Source organism: Vespa mandarinia, chromosome 1 (genome assembly GCF_050613455.1).
Source record: "Vespa mandarinia isolate Hongniang chromosome 1, ASM5061345v1, whole genome shotgun sequence".
Taxonomy (NCBI): Eukaryota; Metazoa; Arthropoda; class Insecta; order Hymenoptera; family Vespidae; genus Vespa; species Vespa mandarinia.
In genome coordinates, this window is record NC_140810.1 from 18,985,001 (window position 1) to 19,000,000 (window position 15,000).

Sequence of the window (15,000 nt, forward strand, 5' to 3'; positions counted from 1 at the left end):
ATTTTTATTTTTTTTCCCCTCTAAATTCAAATCCAACTGCAAACGATTCAGAACTTCCCTATGACATTCTAATTCGCCAATATTAATATATATCTTTTAACGTTTGCCCTTTACGCTATTATAATGCCATTGAAAATCGGCTTTAACGATTGAAGAACTCGTGAAATCATTGAAAGTACTAACTTCAAATAATTCGACGATAGGTATTCGAAATGAAATTTCAATGAGTGCTGAGTAATTCCTCAAAGGTAATGCATTTGGAGATTTTCGAATTGGAATTGGTGGAGAGAGAAGGGAAAAAAGGAAGAAAAAAATAAAAAGTAAAATACAACAAACAAACAAACAAACAAACAAACAAACAAACAAACAAACAAACAAACAAACAAATAAGCAAACAAAACAAAAATGAAAGGAGTACTTTTCAACGTCGAACGAATCGACGGGATTACTTTTTATTTTTTCGATTTTCATTATTTCCACGGAATGGTATATGCACATACGAGTCCTCGAGTTATTGACGTGTTATAAAGCAAATGCATGAAAAAGTGTTTCTCATGTGCAATATAACGTAAAATATATGTATACACACACATACACCACATATACACAAATATATACATTTATATATATATATATATATCGCCAAATATTTACTATCCTATTGATTTTGTAAACAAATGTTTCAAATAAAATTTTCTAGATTTTGAAGAGTCTAATGTAATATGTATCACAGCTATTTCATGGTGGAGCATGCTTTTTTGTCAATGTACAAAAGCCATAATAATATTTTTACATAAATATCAATATTTCCTGCTTAACAAAAGTTTTATAAAACATCGATACAAATTCTAAAAGTATGTACTTTGTACTCTTTCATCGACATATCAATGAGTTTAATCAAAATTTCGCAATAACGCGATCAATATTCCTATAAATATTTATAATGAATCATTAATCATTATATTATAATGAATACGTCGATCGATTTTATTTTTCTCTTGATTTTCCATTCATCCTTTTATTTACTTATTTATTTATTTATTTAATTTGTTTCGTAGACATTTAATATTGTAATCATTTGAAATACGATCCTCATTTAACAATCGTAAAGAATATCAATTGCGATTACAATGTACGAGTAAACTTTAAATCGTCGAAACTCGACTAAATATTTTTTATAACTTTTGTTAGGGTTAAAATATCAATTTCTATCGAAAAAAAAAAAAGACAAAAAAAGAAAATAAAATTGTTATAGCTTCCGTATCTTGACAATAATGATCTCTATGAAATAGCCGTAATATATATTTCATTTCCCCCTATCATCCCCCATTACATTCCCACAAGACAAATTTTATTTGAATCGTTTGTTTACAAAATCAATTACGAATCGGAGATATTCGATCGTGTCGTTTAAAATATGACACACTGTATACACATATGTATACGCATATATAAATGTACATTATATAATAATAATCGATTATATTACTGCACGCGTTAATTGTTTCCCATTTTAAATTTCCATTAGAAATGTTTTAATGTTTCACGTTAGTACGTATTACGTGAATGATTAAATTATCATACTTCGTAAATTACGTTTCTTTGTAATAATTTAAAATGCGTCATTATTTATATCGTAAGTATTAAAAAAAAAAGAGAGAGAGAGAGAGAGAAAGAGAGAGAATGATTTAATCGAAAGAAAGAGAAAAAAAAAAAGTAGAAAGGAACGATAGAAAGACGATAGAATAAGTCGAGTTTGTTCGCACGACGCACGTTGTCCGTTCTAAGCCGCTACGTCTACGTAGAAGGCTAATTGTGATGTCGATAGTGGAGAGTGAAGACATCGTTACATTGTAGATCAACCATTTATGGAAGAAATCGGTATCTATTTCTTCGATTCGTTTCGAACGAAACCGTCGACCTCCCGTGAGTATCTAGTATTTTGTAATGAGATTTCATCGAGTAGGTATTTTATCTCGATCGACGATTTCTCGATCGATCACTCTCTTCGTTTTTATCTCTATACTATAATATATATTGTATCTATCTATATAGATATATATATATATATATATGTATATATGTATAAATCCATGTGTATATATGTATTTGAAAAATGTATTAAAACTACCTATGAGATAAGATTGCAATATTAAACATACATAATAATAAAATGATCGCGAGATAGGTAGATAGATAGATAGATAGATAGATAGATAGATAGATAGATAGATAGATAGATAGATGATATAGTATCTAATCCAAAATTCAAATGAAGATTGGATCGTCTATTATAATAGGTATCTATATAATATATAGAAGTAGGAAGTAGTACCAACTCTATCGTAATCAAGGATGACTATCGGGGAATCGATCGATAGTGGAAAGTGTTCGTTCAAGTTTCTCTTAACTCGAGTTAAGCTGAGAGAAAGAGAAAGAGTTATACCATGGTTTATTGGTTAAGAGGAAGGAGATGGTAGCTCATGAAACATGGATCGAGAGTCGCCCTGAGACTCAAGAACGCAAAGAAATCCGGCCGCCCGTGGCGCCGTCGGTGATGATCACCATCGATGTAACTATAAGATGTTACTATCCGTAAACTCATTGCAAGCCATGCGTGCCATAAGAAACGTTTCCATGCGCTGTTGGATTCAAGGAAATTAGTGCCACCACGATGCGATGCAATGGGATGCGATGCGTGCTCGGGAACTTGCCGCATATATCATTCTATCTCTTTCTTTATTTCTTTCTTTCTCTCTTTCTCTCTATCTCTATCGCTATATATCTATCTATCTATCTCATTCTTTTTTATTCTCTTTTGGACTTTATCCCAGAACGATCGCGTTCTCTCTCAGCAAAGTTGCCGTGGATCGTCTTCATCCATAAAGCGGCCAGTTTTTCGTACCACCAACATATATATATATACATACATATATATATATATATATATATATATATATATATATATATCGCGGCACTACCATTTTGAACTTTCAAAATTTATCCCCGTCGCAATATCTAAGGAATAAACAATTCATAGTTTGTAAATTCTCGACGAATGTATAATAAGTGTAGGCGTATGGGTTTGATTCGAAAAAAGAGGGAGAAAAAAAAAAAGAAAGAAAAGAAAAGAAAGATTTTTTCTATCGCAGATTTATACGATTTACACGTATAATATTATGCAATTGTAATATCTCATAGATATGATAAGGAACTTAAATTGACGTTCTATCTATTCCCATCTACCTTCTCCAAACACGATGACTCATTAAATCTCGCAATTGACAATGATTTAATAATTATTCGAATGTTTCTCTCAAAAGCATTTACAGATTTAACGTTCTTATCTTATTGTCGAATGAAGAAGCGAAAAGGAGGAAACAAAAAAAAAAGGGTGAAGAAAATAAAAAAAATCAAAGTCGTAGGTAAAAAAGTGTGAATTTAAAAAGTAGTGAGAAATTGCGGCGCCTATGTATGCATGTAAATCTATACAAAGTGGGAAGAAGAATAAATTCGTCCTAAGTAAGTAAGTAAGTAAGTAAGTAAGTTAGTAAGCGAATACTTACTTATGTATGAGTTTGTCGAGAAAAACAGAAAAAAGAAAATAAAAACAGAAAAAAAAAAAGAAAAAAGAAAACAAAAGCAGAAAGAAAGAAGAATGAAAAACTTCTCTACGTATCCACTTATCGATCCATTGTAGATTTATTCTGGTTACACGCAATAAATATCATGCAATTGTAATAATCCCATAGAATATGATAAAAAGAAGGGAATCGTCAACGACTTCCGTAACTTTTGCCCACTTTCCCTTTTCCCTTTTCCCTATCAATCCTATCCACACGCAAATCATCCTATCATAGAAGATACCCATCGTCAATTGTTAATGATAAGAAATATTCAATGTATTTCGTTTGATATCACGTAAAGATTTAAGTTTTTCTTTTATTCTTGGACGACGTTATATATAAAAAATAAAGAAAATAAAAAATAAAAAAAAAAAAAAGAAGAAAACAACGAAAGCAAAAGAAAAGAAGGAGGGGAAAGGAAAAAAAAAGAAAGAAAAAAGAAAAGGAAGACCGAAGAAAGATGTATGGATTAAAAAAAAAAAAAAAAAAAAAAAAAAAAGTTGTACTTGAAATTGCGACGCCTATGTATGTAAATACATATACCAAGGTGGAAGAGTGTGTGGACACACACGAACCACTGAAGAGAAAGAGAGAGAGAGAGAGAAAAAGAGAGAGAAATGAGCCAATGAATAATGAGCACGTTGAACACTCTTATTCGAGTATAAAACTTGCATGCTCTTTACAACGACCAAAAGAAAAAGAGAAAGAGAGAGAGAGAGAGAGAGAGAGAGAGAGAGAGAGAGAGAGAGAGAAAATTCGTAGAAGACGATCGTCCGGAACATACGTCTCCTACGACATACAGGTGTGCCAAGGTAATATAGTCTTGAAATTATCGTGAATTCTCCGTAGAAGGATCGCCGAATTCGTCGAATTGAGAAAAGAAGATTAAAAAGAAGAAGAAGAAGAAGGTTAGCGTGACTTACGTTAGGCACGCGTGGTCCCACAACGACGATACAACTCACGCGTAATCTTCTTTCGTGTCGTGGTGTTGCTTCTTCTTCTTCTTTTTTTTTTTTCTTTTTCTTTTTTTCTCATTTTTTTTTCCTTTCTTTTCTTTTACTTTTATTCATTACATTTATTTTCTTCTTTTTTTTTTTTACTTTTCAACATCCCCAACAACCCCCATACCATCCTCCATCGATTCACATTGATTAAAGACAAAATGCGTGCAATCTCTTTTCTGGAGCTTCGCCGTTTCTGGCAACTTTCATACTGAGTTCCTGTTAAAAATAATTTTTCGTTAAAGCGCCGATTAATTTGTAATAAATATATATATATATATATATATATATATATATATATATATGTGTGTGTGTGTGTATATGTACATCTAACTTTCACCGTAATAATTTAATAAATTATTTCTTTCGTTTGCTCTCATGTATATATATATATATGTGTGTGTATAATATTATTAACGTACCGATACTTATTTTATATTAATTAATTATATTATATGTGTACGCGTACATTGATTGATTTTTTTTAATAACGTAAATAATGAGAAAAAAAAGAAGGTAAAAGAGAAAAAAGAATAAAAATAAAAAATAAAAAAAAGAAAGAAAATCTCACCTAAGTCACTTAGGTCAAATTTAAGAAAAATCAACTCTCACCCCTGCGACAATATTTTATCAGATGGTGGCGCTCTCTCGGCGACAATCAATCGAACTATTTTCTCGAGCTATTCTTTACGTCGGATACTTTATGTACAAATAATTTTATCAATTATTTTGAAATATTACAAATTATAGCCACGTAAATATCTCTAATGGTTCTTACCTGATCTATCGATCTTTTTTTTTTTTTTTCTTATTTAATTCTTCGTTAATTATAACGTATCGACCGTAGAATCGATTTTTGTTTATCATCCGTGAGTAATGTTCAAATTTATTCGAATACGATGTGTACGATACGATGGATAACCAATGTTTGAATTTTGACTTTTGATTTTCGTTTTTCATTCTTTTTCTTTTTTTTCTTCTTCTTCTTCTCCTTTTTCTTATTTTCTTTTTTTCTCCCTTTCTTTTTTTCTTTTTTTCTTTCTTTCTTTTTTTTCAATTTTTAAATACTCGCGAATAAACGAGACTTGATATTTATTTTAAAAGAACGAATCGATGATCTCGTCAATGCATACGTACATATGTAGACAACTTCATCTAACGCGTGATTACAAAATAAGGAAACGTGGCGCTGATAGTCAGTCCGGTTTTTGAAGAAATATGGCGGATGTCGAGGTAAGTCTGTCACGTGGAATACTAAAAGATATAATATTATCTATAAATTACAAAAAACTAATTAACGTTTATATTACAGCTGACTAAAGCCTTAAAAGATTTACCTAATCGAATTCAAACCGCCAGCAAAAAGGAGCGGCGTGAGATTTTACAAAATGTCGTCGATGTGTTGTCAAATCCTGGTAAGATAACGTTGAATATTGTAATAAAATTAATTTGATAACAATTATATCGATAAACAAACAAGAATTGATAACAATCAATAATCTCTTAATACCATGCCAATGTGCCACTTTAATATGTTATTGAAAAATATTCCCAATAATTAGATAATTCGCTACCAGTTGAATCTGCATCAATTCATGCTTTTATCCTACGTAAATACTATTCATTGGTGATACATTGTGTATATATGTATATGTATATATATATATATATTTATACATATTAGTTCACAATGACAATTCAATTACAAATATTTGAAATGTTTATTTTCTATAAGATACAATTGATTGAAATTATTATTATTTCATAGTACATGAAAAGTTTGTTTTATCGTTTAAAATGGAAAAAAAAAAGAAAGAGAAAAAAATGCATACCATTATCATTTATCCTCGTTATATCGTTTCAGGTATTAATGACAAAATCGTCTGTGGTATTTGCAAAGTTCTATCTCTTACTTTGCATCGATATAAAGATACAGCTTCCCAATCTTACGTGAAAAATGTCATTAAAAAGTTATTGGCAAAGCAACCGGAAGCCACCGTGAAACATATGACAAGTGTTATTGCAGAACAAGCTACTTGGCATAAAAATGTTGTTCCTACGTAAGATTAACATTACATCATATGACATAACCTTGTACTATAGTATAAGAAAATATTATATATGTTAACGTTACTTATGTTGGTCACTTTTTAGTTTGAATACCGCTTTAACTGCATATCTGACATTAAAATGGTCAACACTTGTGATATTACATGGAATCAATAAGAATTTTGAGAATTGCACAGAACTGGGAAAACTGATTGAAGCCCAAGCCAACTTAAGCGCAGCATCATTGGCATCTACGGATAAAAAATTATCTGATAAAACGTATACGTTGCTCGCGCATGAGTGGTCATCCGTTAAAGATATTGAAATTAAATATGTGGAGACATTAGTAAAACTTGAGATTGGAAATGGAGTTATTGTACTTGCAAGCTTGCTCACAAAATATTTGGTGAACGCAAAGAAAAGTGAACTTATAGAACAATTGAAGGTAATCTCATTAATATAATTCAAATAATTGTGAATTATATTGATTTCAATATTTATAGAAAGAAATAATATATTTTTATCGTTTTAGAAAAATGTCATAGATACATTCATAAAAGTGACCATCAGTTCAAAGAAAAAACCAGATCTATATGTGGTTGATACTGCGATACCTCTTCTACGTAGAATATCTCATGAGGAATTTAAAATACAATTGTTGCCAGCTTTGCAAAAGGCTATGTTAAGAAATCCCGAAATAATAATTGAATCTGTTGGACATATATTAAGTGGATTGAGTCTTGATTTAAGTCAATATAGTCAAGACATTTGCAAAGGATTATTTGCAAATTTACACTCTAAGGAAGATCTTGTTAGGGAAGAGGCTGTAGGTGCATGCCGTAGGCTTGCACGACAATGTTCAGACACAACTGCCTTGGAGAGTTTACTTGCATCTGTATTCGCAGTATTTCATGGATCCGAAGGGAAATTAACTGTGGCAACTCATAAAATATCTGTATTACAAGGAGCAGGTAATTTGAGTTACAATGCAGCTTCAGGAAGTAGCGTTCAACGATTGGCTGAAACTGCATGCGAACATTTCATAAAGGTTCTTGAAACAGAGGTACATGAAAAAACATTGATTCATGCTTTAGAAATGATGGCACTTTGGTCAAACAAATTTGCAAACAATGTACCTCAAAGTGTAATAGATGCATTTAAAAAAGGTATGGCAGCAAAAACTTCTACTGCATCAGTACGTACTGCTTACATCAAACTGTTTTTCTCTACACCAGTAGACTCTTATTCGGGCACGATAGCGCCTATTTTAATCCAAGCGATAACAAGAGCTATGCAACAAAGTGCACAGCCTATGGCTGTAACGGAAGGATTAGTAGCGTCATATTTATTACTTAAATTTGTATTGGCAGATCAAGTGGAAAATGATAAACAAATAATATTATGGAATGTTATAGACGAACAAATATTCTTTTCTGAAAAATTTTTAACAACATGCGGTGACGATACGTTATATCATCTTATGTTATTATGCGAACGTCTTATTACAGAATTTGTTGATAGGCTAAATGAAAAGGCTTTGAATGGAATTCATAGAGCGATCGTGGCATGTTCAACAGCACCAAAATCTGCTATCAGGAAGCGTTGCTTTCCATTGATAAAAAAAGTTTTAACTAGTTTAAGTACTTACGCACCGGTCGAAGCACTTTTAATAGAATTTAATAAGTTCCTTGAAAATGTTAAAATCAAATCGGAAAATGACAAAGATAATAAAGATGATACGTCTACTAACGAGATAACTGGTAGATGTTTAGCAGATGGATTACTTGCTATATGTTCTGGATCATTTCTATTTGAATTACCTGCTATGCAATTGACACGAGACTCATTGATTCCGGCTCATCATCCAGCGATATTAAAAGCTGTTCCAAACTTATGGTTGAAAATAGCTAAGAACTTTAATCTTGTACCAAAAGACTTTCTTAGAACTTATAGCAACGAAATAAAAAAGTTGCTCATACAAAATTATAATCCTGTACCAAGTTACGAGAATGCGCTTGCTAAAGTACTTCAACTTGCTCCGGATACTATTTTGCCAAGTTTAATATTAAACGTAACGAATAAACTAAACGATTCGGAAATTTTAAAGGTGACTAAGGACGAATATTTTACTTATCTTACACCCGAAGGCGAACTATATGATAAGAGCGTACTGCCAACCAATGATGAAAATGACATATTAAACGCAATGAATATGAAACGAGAAAGTAAGGTATATTCTTTTAAAGAACAACAAGAGGAATTACAATTGAGACGTGAATTGTATGAGAAACGTAAAAGAGAGGGAAAGATAAAGGAACCGAAGTTGACACCGAAACAGGAAGAAATTTTAAAAGGACAAATAGCAAAGGAAAATGGTATTAGAAAGAGATTGACCGAATTGAAATCAAAGATAGATCATGCAGTATCGCTTATACGTTGTGCGATACGTGGTAACGGTCAAGAACTTTCTTTATATCTGAAAGATATATTGTCGCCTATTTTAAAAAATTTAGGATCCCCATTGGCCGCACCAGCTATATCCGAACTTTATGTCGAGTTACGAGAAATCGTACAGATCGGTACAAGTACGACATTAGGAAATTTAATAGCACACGTTACATTGAGACAATTGCAACCACAATGTGATTTAGATCCAGCCTGGGAGGATGAGAATTTAGACGTAGTTGTTAAAAGAACTTTAAATCTTATTCATACGATTACGATTAAACATAAACGTTTGTTTACCGCACCTGCTTTCTGTTATATCTTTCCATTTCTTAAGAAGACCTTATTAACGTACAAAGATGACGCGATGATAGTGCAAGGATTGCAAATAATTCAGGATCATGCTAAACAAAGGGGAAACAGTGCAGATTTGAAAGATACGAGACATCCTAGGCTATTACCCAGAAAACAAATATTTGATTTACTTATAGAACTTATGAGTAATACAACTGGAAGAGTACAATCGCATGCGGTAGCAACGTTATTAGACGTTGCTCAATCTGGTAGTGGTCAACCAGGTACAGCTTTGGCAACGAGCGATGATATTGATTCGTTAATCGGTGCTTTACAAAATGCATTATCAGCGGTAAGGGATGCAGCTTTAAGAGGTCTCACTGTTATAAGACAAGCATTCCCATCGCAAAAAGAGGATCCCATACAATTGCTTCGTCTTACAAGAAGAATATGGATCGCAAGATTTGATGTTTGCAATGAGAATATAATACTTGCCAATGAGCTCTGGACTGCTGCTAATTTAATAGCTCATCCTGATATCCTTTGCGACGAATTGATTCAAGATATTGCACATCCAGTTGAACCTGTACAGCAAGCTGCCGCATGCGCTTTGGCACAATGTTTGACCAACGTATCGCATTTAACTCCATCGATATTAGATAGACTTTTAGAATTGTATCAGGAAAAATTAGCAATGATACCGCCAAAACTTAATGATTTTGGTCGTGTGGTAGAACAACCGATCGATACTTGGGCACCGCGTCGTGGTGTAGCACTTGCCCTGACTCAAATAGCATCGCTATTAACATCAGAAACTATTCAACGTCTTGTACAGTTCTTCGTTTCAACGGGCTTAGGAGATAGGAACCAATCGGTTCGTACGGAAATGTTGAATGCCGCTGTAGCTGCGGTTGATCTTCACGGAAAAAAAAATATAACTTCCCTTTTACCTGTATTCGAAGATTTCATGGACAAAGCACCTAAAATTGGTAGCTTCGATTCTATAAAACAATCTGTAGTTATTTTAATGGGTTCGTTAGCGAGACATTTGGACAAAGACGATCCACGTATCAAGCCAATCGTGATGCGTTTAATCGCAGCTCTTTCAACGCCATCCCAACAAGTACAGGAAGCAGTGGCTAATTGTTTACCGCATCTTGTACCTTCCATCAAAGAGGATGCACCAAAAATCGTTGATAATCTTATGGATCAATTATTGAAATCGGACAAGTATGGAGAACGTAAAGGTGCTGCTTATGGATTAGCAGGTATCATCAAGGGTATGGGTATTTTAGCATTGAAACAATTAGACATTATGACTACACTTACCAATGCTATTCAAGACAAAAAGAACTATAGGCACAGAGAAGGTGCATTGTTTGCTTTTGAAATGTTATGTACGATGTTGGGTAGATTATTCGAACCATACATCGTTCACGTATTACCACATTTATTATTATGCTTTGGAGACTCCAGTCAATATGTAAGAGCAGCCACAGATGATACAGCTAGAGTAGTTATGAGTAAACTCTCGGCTCATGGCGTAAAATTGGTATTGCCAAGTTTATTAGCGGCACTGGAGGAAGATTCTTGGAGGACCAAAACTGGTAAGTATTCTGACAAATTTTACAATTACATTTCTACTACAATAGAAATTAGTAATTGAAGGAAAACTTTGGATCAACAGGATCGGTCGAATTATTGGGCGCAATGGCATACTGTGCACCGAAACAATTAAGTAGCTGTTTGCCAAGTATCGTACCTAAACTCATAGAAGTACTTAGCGATTCTCATACAAAAGTTCAAGAAGCTGGTGCCGAGGCATTGAAAGTCATCGGCAGCGTTATTCGTAATCCAGAAATTCAAGCTATCGTGCCAGTTTTATTGAAGGCTTTGCAAGATCCTTCTCACAAGACAGCGACTTGTTTGCAAACACTTTTGGACACACAATTCGTTCATTTCATCGATGCACCGTCTTTAGCTTTGATCATGCCAGTCGTACAGCGAGCCTTTTTGGATCGTTCAACTGAAACAAGAAAAATGGCCGCACAGATAATCGGTAATATGTATTCTCTAACCGATCAAAAAGATTTGACTCCTTATTTGCCAACCATCATTCCTGGCCTGAAGACAAGCTTGTTGGATCCCGTACCCGAGGTACGTAGTGTATCAGCTAGAGCATTAGGTGCGATGGTTCGCGGAATGGGAGAATCCAGCTTCGAAGATTTATTACCATGGTTGATGCAAACATTAACTTCAGAAACAAGTAGCGTAGATAGATCTGGAGCAGCTCAAGGACTTTCCGAAGTAGTCCGCGGTTTGGGCGTAGAAAAATTACACAAACTGATGCCCGAAATTATCTCGACCGCCGAAAGAACTGACATAGCTCCACACGTTAAGGATGGTTACATAATGATGTTCATTTACATGCCAAGTGCATTTACTACAGAATTCACACCTTACATAGGACAAATTATAAATCCAATATTGAAAGCTCTTGCCGATGAGAACGAGTACGTACGTGAGACCGCATTAAGGGCTGGCCAAAGAATCGTTACCTTATATGCGGATTCAGCTATTATGTTACTTTTACCGGAATTGGAAAAAGGTCTTTTTGATGACAATTGGCGTATAAGATATTCATCCGTTCAATTGCTCGGTGATCTTTTGTATAGAATATCTGGTGTATCTGGAAAGATGTCAACTGAGACAGCAAGCGAAGACGATAACTTTGGAACAGAACAATCACATTTAGCCATCATCAATGCTTTAGGCGCTGAAAGACGTAATCGAGTCTTAGCTGGCCTTTACATGGGTAGATCTGACGTAGCTCTGATGGTACGTCAAGCTGCTCTTCACGTTTGGAAGGTAGTTGTCACGAATACACCGAGGACATTAAGAGAAATATTACCAACTCTATTTACCCTTTTACTTGGATGTTTGGCAAGCACGAGTTACGATAAGAGACAAGTGGCTGCACGAACGTTGGGTGATCTTGTAAGAAAATTAGGAGAAAGAGTACTTCCAGAAATTATACCGATTTTGGAAAAGGGTCTTCAGAGTGAACAGGCTGATCAAAGGCAAGGTGTTTGCATTGGTCTTTCTGAGATCATGGCTAGTACAAACAAAGATATGGTCTTAACGTTTGTCATCAGTTTGGTACCAACTGTTAGGTGAGTATATTTTATCATAACTCGTATACATTAGTTATTATCAATGTTTACGATAGTTTTCGATCAATACTATGATAAACTTTGAATTCTAGAAAAGCTTTGTGCGATCCATTGCCCGAAGTTCGTCAAGCAGCAGCAAAAACTTTCGATGGATTACATTCAACAGTTGGTGTTCGGGCTTTAGACGATATACTTCCAGCTATGTTAACGCAATTAAATTCACCTGATCAAGCCGAAGCTGAAAATACGTTAGATGGTTTACGCCAAGTAATGGCAATTAAATCACGCGTCGTATTACCTTATTTAGTACCTCAGTTAACAACTCCGCCAGTTAATACGAAAGCTCTATCGATCTTAGCCAGTGTCGCTGGAGAAGCATTAACGAGATTTCTACATAAGATCTTACCAGCCCTATTGACCGCCCTTTCTAGCGCTCAAGGAACTCCAAATGAGGTACAGGAATTAGAGTACTGTCAAGCCGTTATTCTTTCGGTTACCGACGAAGTTGGTGTTAGAACGGTCATGGATCAATTAATGGAAGCTACCAGATCGGAGGATGCATCGAGACGACGAAGCGCGGCAACATTACTCTGTGCCTTTTGTCGTGACACTAGAGCCGATTATAGTCAATATGTACCACAACTTTTGCGCGGACTTATTCATCTCTTTACCGACGAAGATAAGGACGTATTGCAAATGAGTTGGGAAGCTCTTACTGCGGTCACCAAGGCAAGTTCAATAGTTCAATAGTTCATTCATAAAAATAAAAGTCCAAGGATTATAGGAAAAAAGAAAAAAAAAAAAACGTTAATAACTTTTACACAAACTATCATCTCTGTTTTTTTTTTTTTTATAGACATTGGCATCCGATCAACAAATCACTCACGTACAGGATATCAGACAAGCTGTTCGTTTTGCAGTATCCGACTTAAAAGGACAAGAACTATTACCTGGATTTTGTTTACCCAAAGGTATAACACCGATACTTCCTATATTTAGAGAAGCAATATTAAATGGTTTACCTGAGGCAAAGGAACAGGCTGCTCAAGGATTAGGAGAAGTCATTAAATTGACCAGCGCTTCCGCGCTTCAACCAAGTGTTGTACATATCACTGGTCCATTGATTAGAATACTTGGTGATCGTTTCAATTGGAGCGTTAAAGCTGCTGTACTTGAGACGCTTGCTATTTTACTTGGCAAGGTTTGTAAATCTTTACATCAAAAATAATATATTCTTATATATTATTTAAAGAGACACGATTGAGAGATCATTTTTATATCGTTAGGTTGGTGTTATGCTTAAACAATTTTTACCTCAATTGCAAACAACATTCTTAAGAGCATTGAACGATAGCAATCGTCAAGTCAGGTTAAAGGCAGCATATGCTTTGAGCAATCTGATCGTTATACATACTCGAGTCGATCCATTGTTCACTGAACTTCATACTGGCATTAAAACCGGTGATGATCCGGCCATAAGGTTCGTTTATTTCTTCGCAATACGTAAAACTTTGATTACAATGAAAAGAAAATTTATTCCTTGCATGATTAATTTTCAGAGAAACAATGTTGCAAGCTTTACGTGGTGTTCTTACACCTGCCGGTGATAAAATGACAGAACCGATGAAGAAACAAGTATTCGTTACGTTGAACAGCATGCTTGGCCATCCGGAGGATGTTACAAGAAATGCCGTAGCCGGTTGTTATGGTGCTTTATTAAGATGGTTAAGTCCGGAACAGCTTGCTGTTGCATTTAATGATAATCTTTTGTGTAAGTAACATTGATCATTTATAATTATTTATTAATTATTAATTATTGTTATCATTGAAAAAATTGTAAACCGGACTACTTTGTCGATAATGTAGATTATAACCAAGCAATATCATCGGCGAAGTATTAAGTGTTGCATATATCCCAGGCGCACGATATTAAATACGCATAAATAATCCAAACAAATAATAATAATAATAATAATAATAATAATAATAATAATAATAATAATAATAATAAAGAACAAATTTACGAATATGTTCAGGTAACGACGTCAATGCTGATTGGATGCTGAGACATGGACGTTCAGCCGCACTTTTTGTCGCACTGAAAGAATCACCTGGCACCGTGTATAATCCTAAAGAGAAGGATCGCGTTTGTACAGTAATTTTATCTTATTTAGCAGCGGACCGAGTGCAAATAGTAATGAACGGTGTTAGAGCTTGCGGTTATTTATTCCAATATCTAATGAACGAAAGTCAATCTGTACCACAACAAATTCTTTCCCCGTTCGTAAGGGTAAATATCAAAGTAATTCTCAAAGAGACGAATTTAAATCGATATTATTATTAATATCATGTGTCTTTCTTTCTTTCTTTTCTTTTTTTTTTTTTTTTCCTTTTCTATTAAATTTTAGTCAA

At 34.0% G+C, this 15,000-nt stretch overlaps 1 protein-coding gene and 1 long non-coding RNA gene across 2 annotated transcripts in view; one reads left to right on the plus strand and one right to left on the minus strand.

The window, feature by feature from the left end:
• Positions 1-5,646: 5,646 nt before the first annotated feature.
• On the minus strand, positions 5,647-6,937 carry LOC118447558 (uncharacterized). The gene is made up of 4 exons (XR_004839908.2): positions 6,762-6,937; positions 6,460-6,683; positions 5,965-6,039; positions 5,647-5,881 (listed from the first exon to the last, which is right to left on the minus strand). It is a non-coding gene; the product is annotated as an uncharacterized LOC118447558 (long non-coding RNA).
• The window catches only part of l(3)80Fj (lethal (3) 80Fj), an 11,101-nt gene continuing 1,911 nt past the window's right edge, over positions 5,811-15,000 (plus strand). The window contains exons 1-12 of the mRNA XM_035879638.2: positions 5,811-5,860; positions 5,940-6,042; positions 6,492-6,687; positions 6,782-7,121; positions 7,209-11,022; positions 11,103-12,588; positions 12,681-13,317; positions 13,445-13,789; positions 13,875-14,068; positions 14,148-14,359; positions 14,625-14,878; positions 14,997-15,000. The exon at positions 14,997-15,000 is cut by the window's right edge and continues 218 nt beyond it. Coding sequence (XP_035735531.1) covers positions 5,846-5,860; positions 5,940-6,042; positions 6,492-6,687; positions 6,782-7,121; positions 7,209-11,022; positions 11,103-12,588; positions 12,681-13,317; positions 13,445-13,789; positions 13,875-14,068; positions 14,148-14,359; positions 14,625-14,878; positions 14,997-15,000 — 7,600 coding nt within the window. The 5' untranslated portion in view covers positions 5,811-5,845. The remainder of the gene's footprint in view (positions 5,861-5,939; positions 6,043-6,491; positions 6,688-6,781; positions 7,122-7,208; positions 11,023-11,102; positions 12,589-12,680; positions 13,318-13,444; positions 13,790-13,874; positions 14,069-14,147; positions 14,360-14,624; positions 14,879-14,996) is intronic.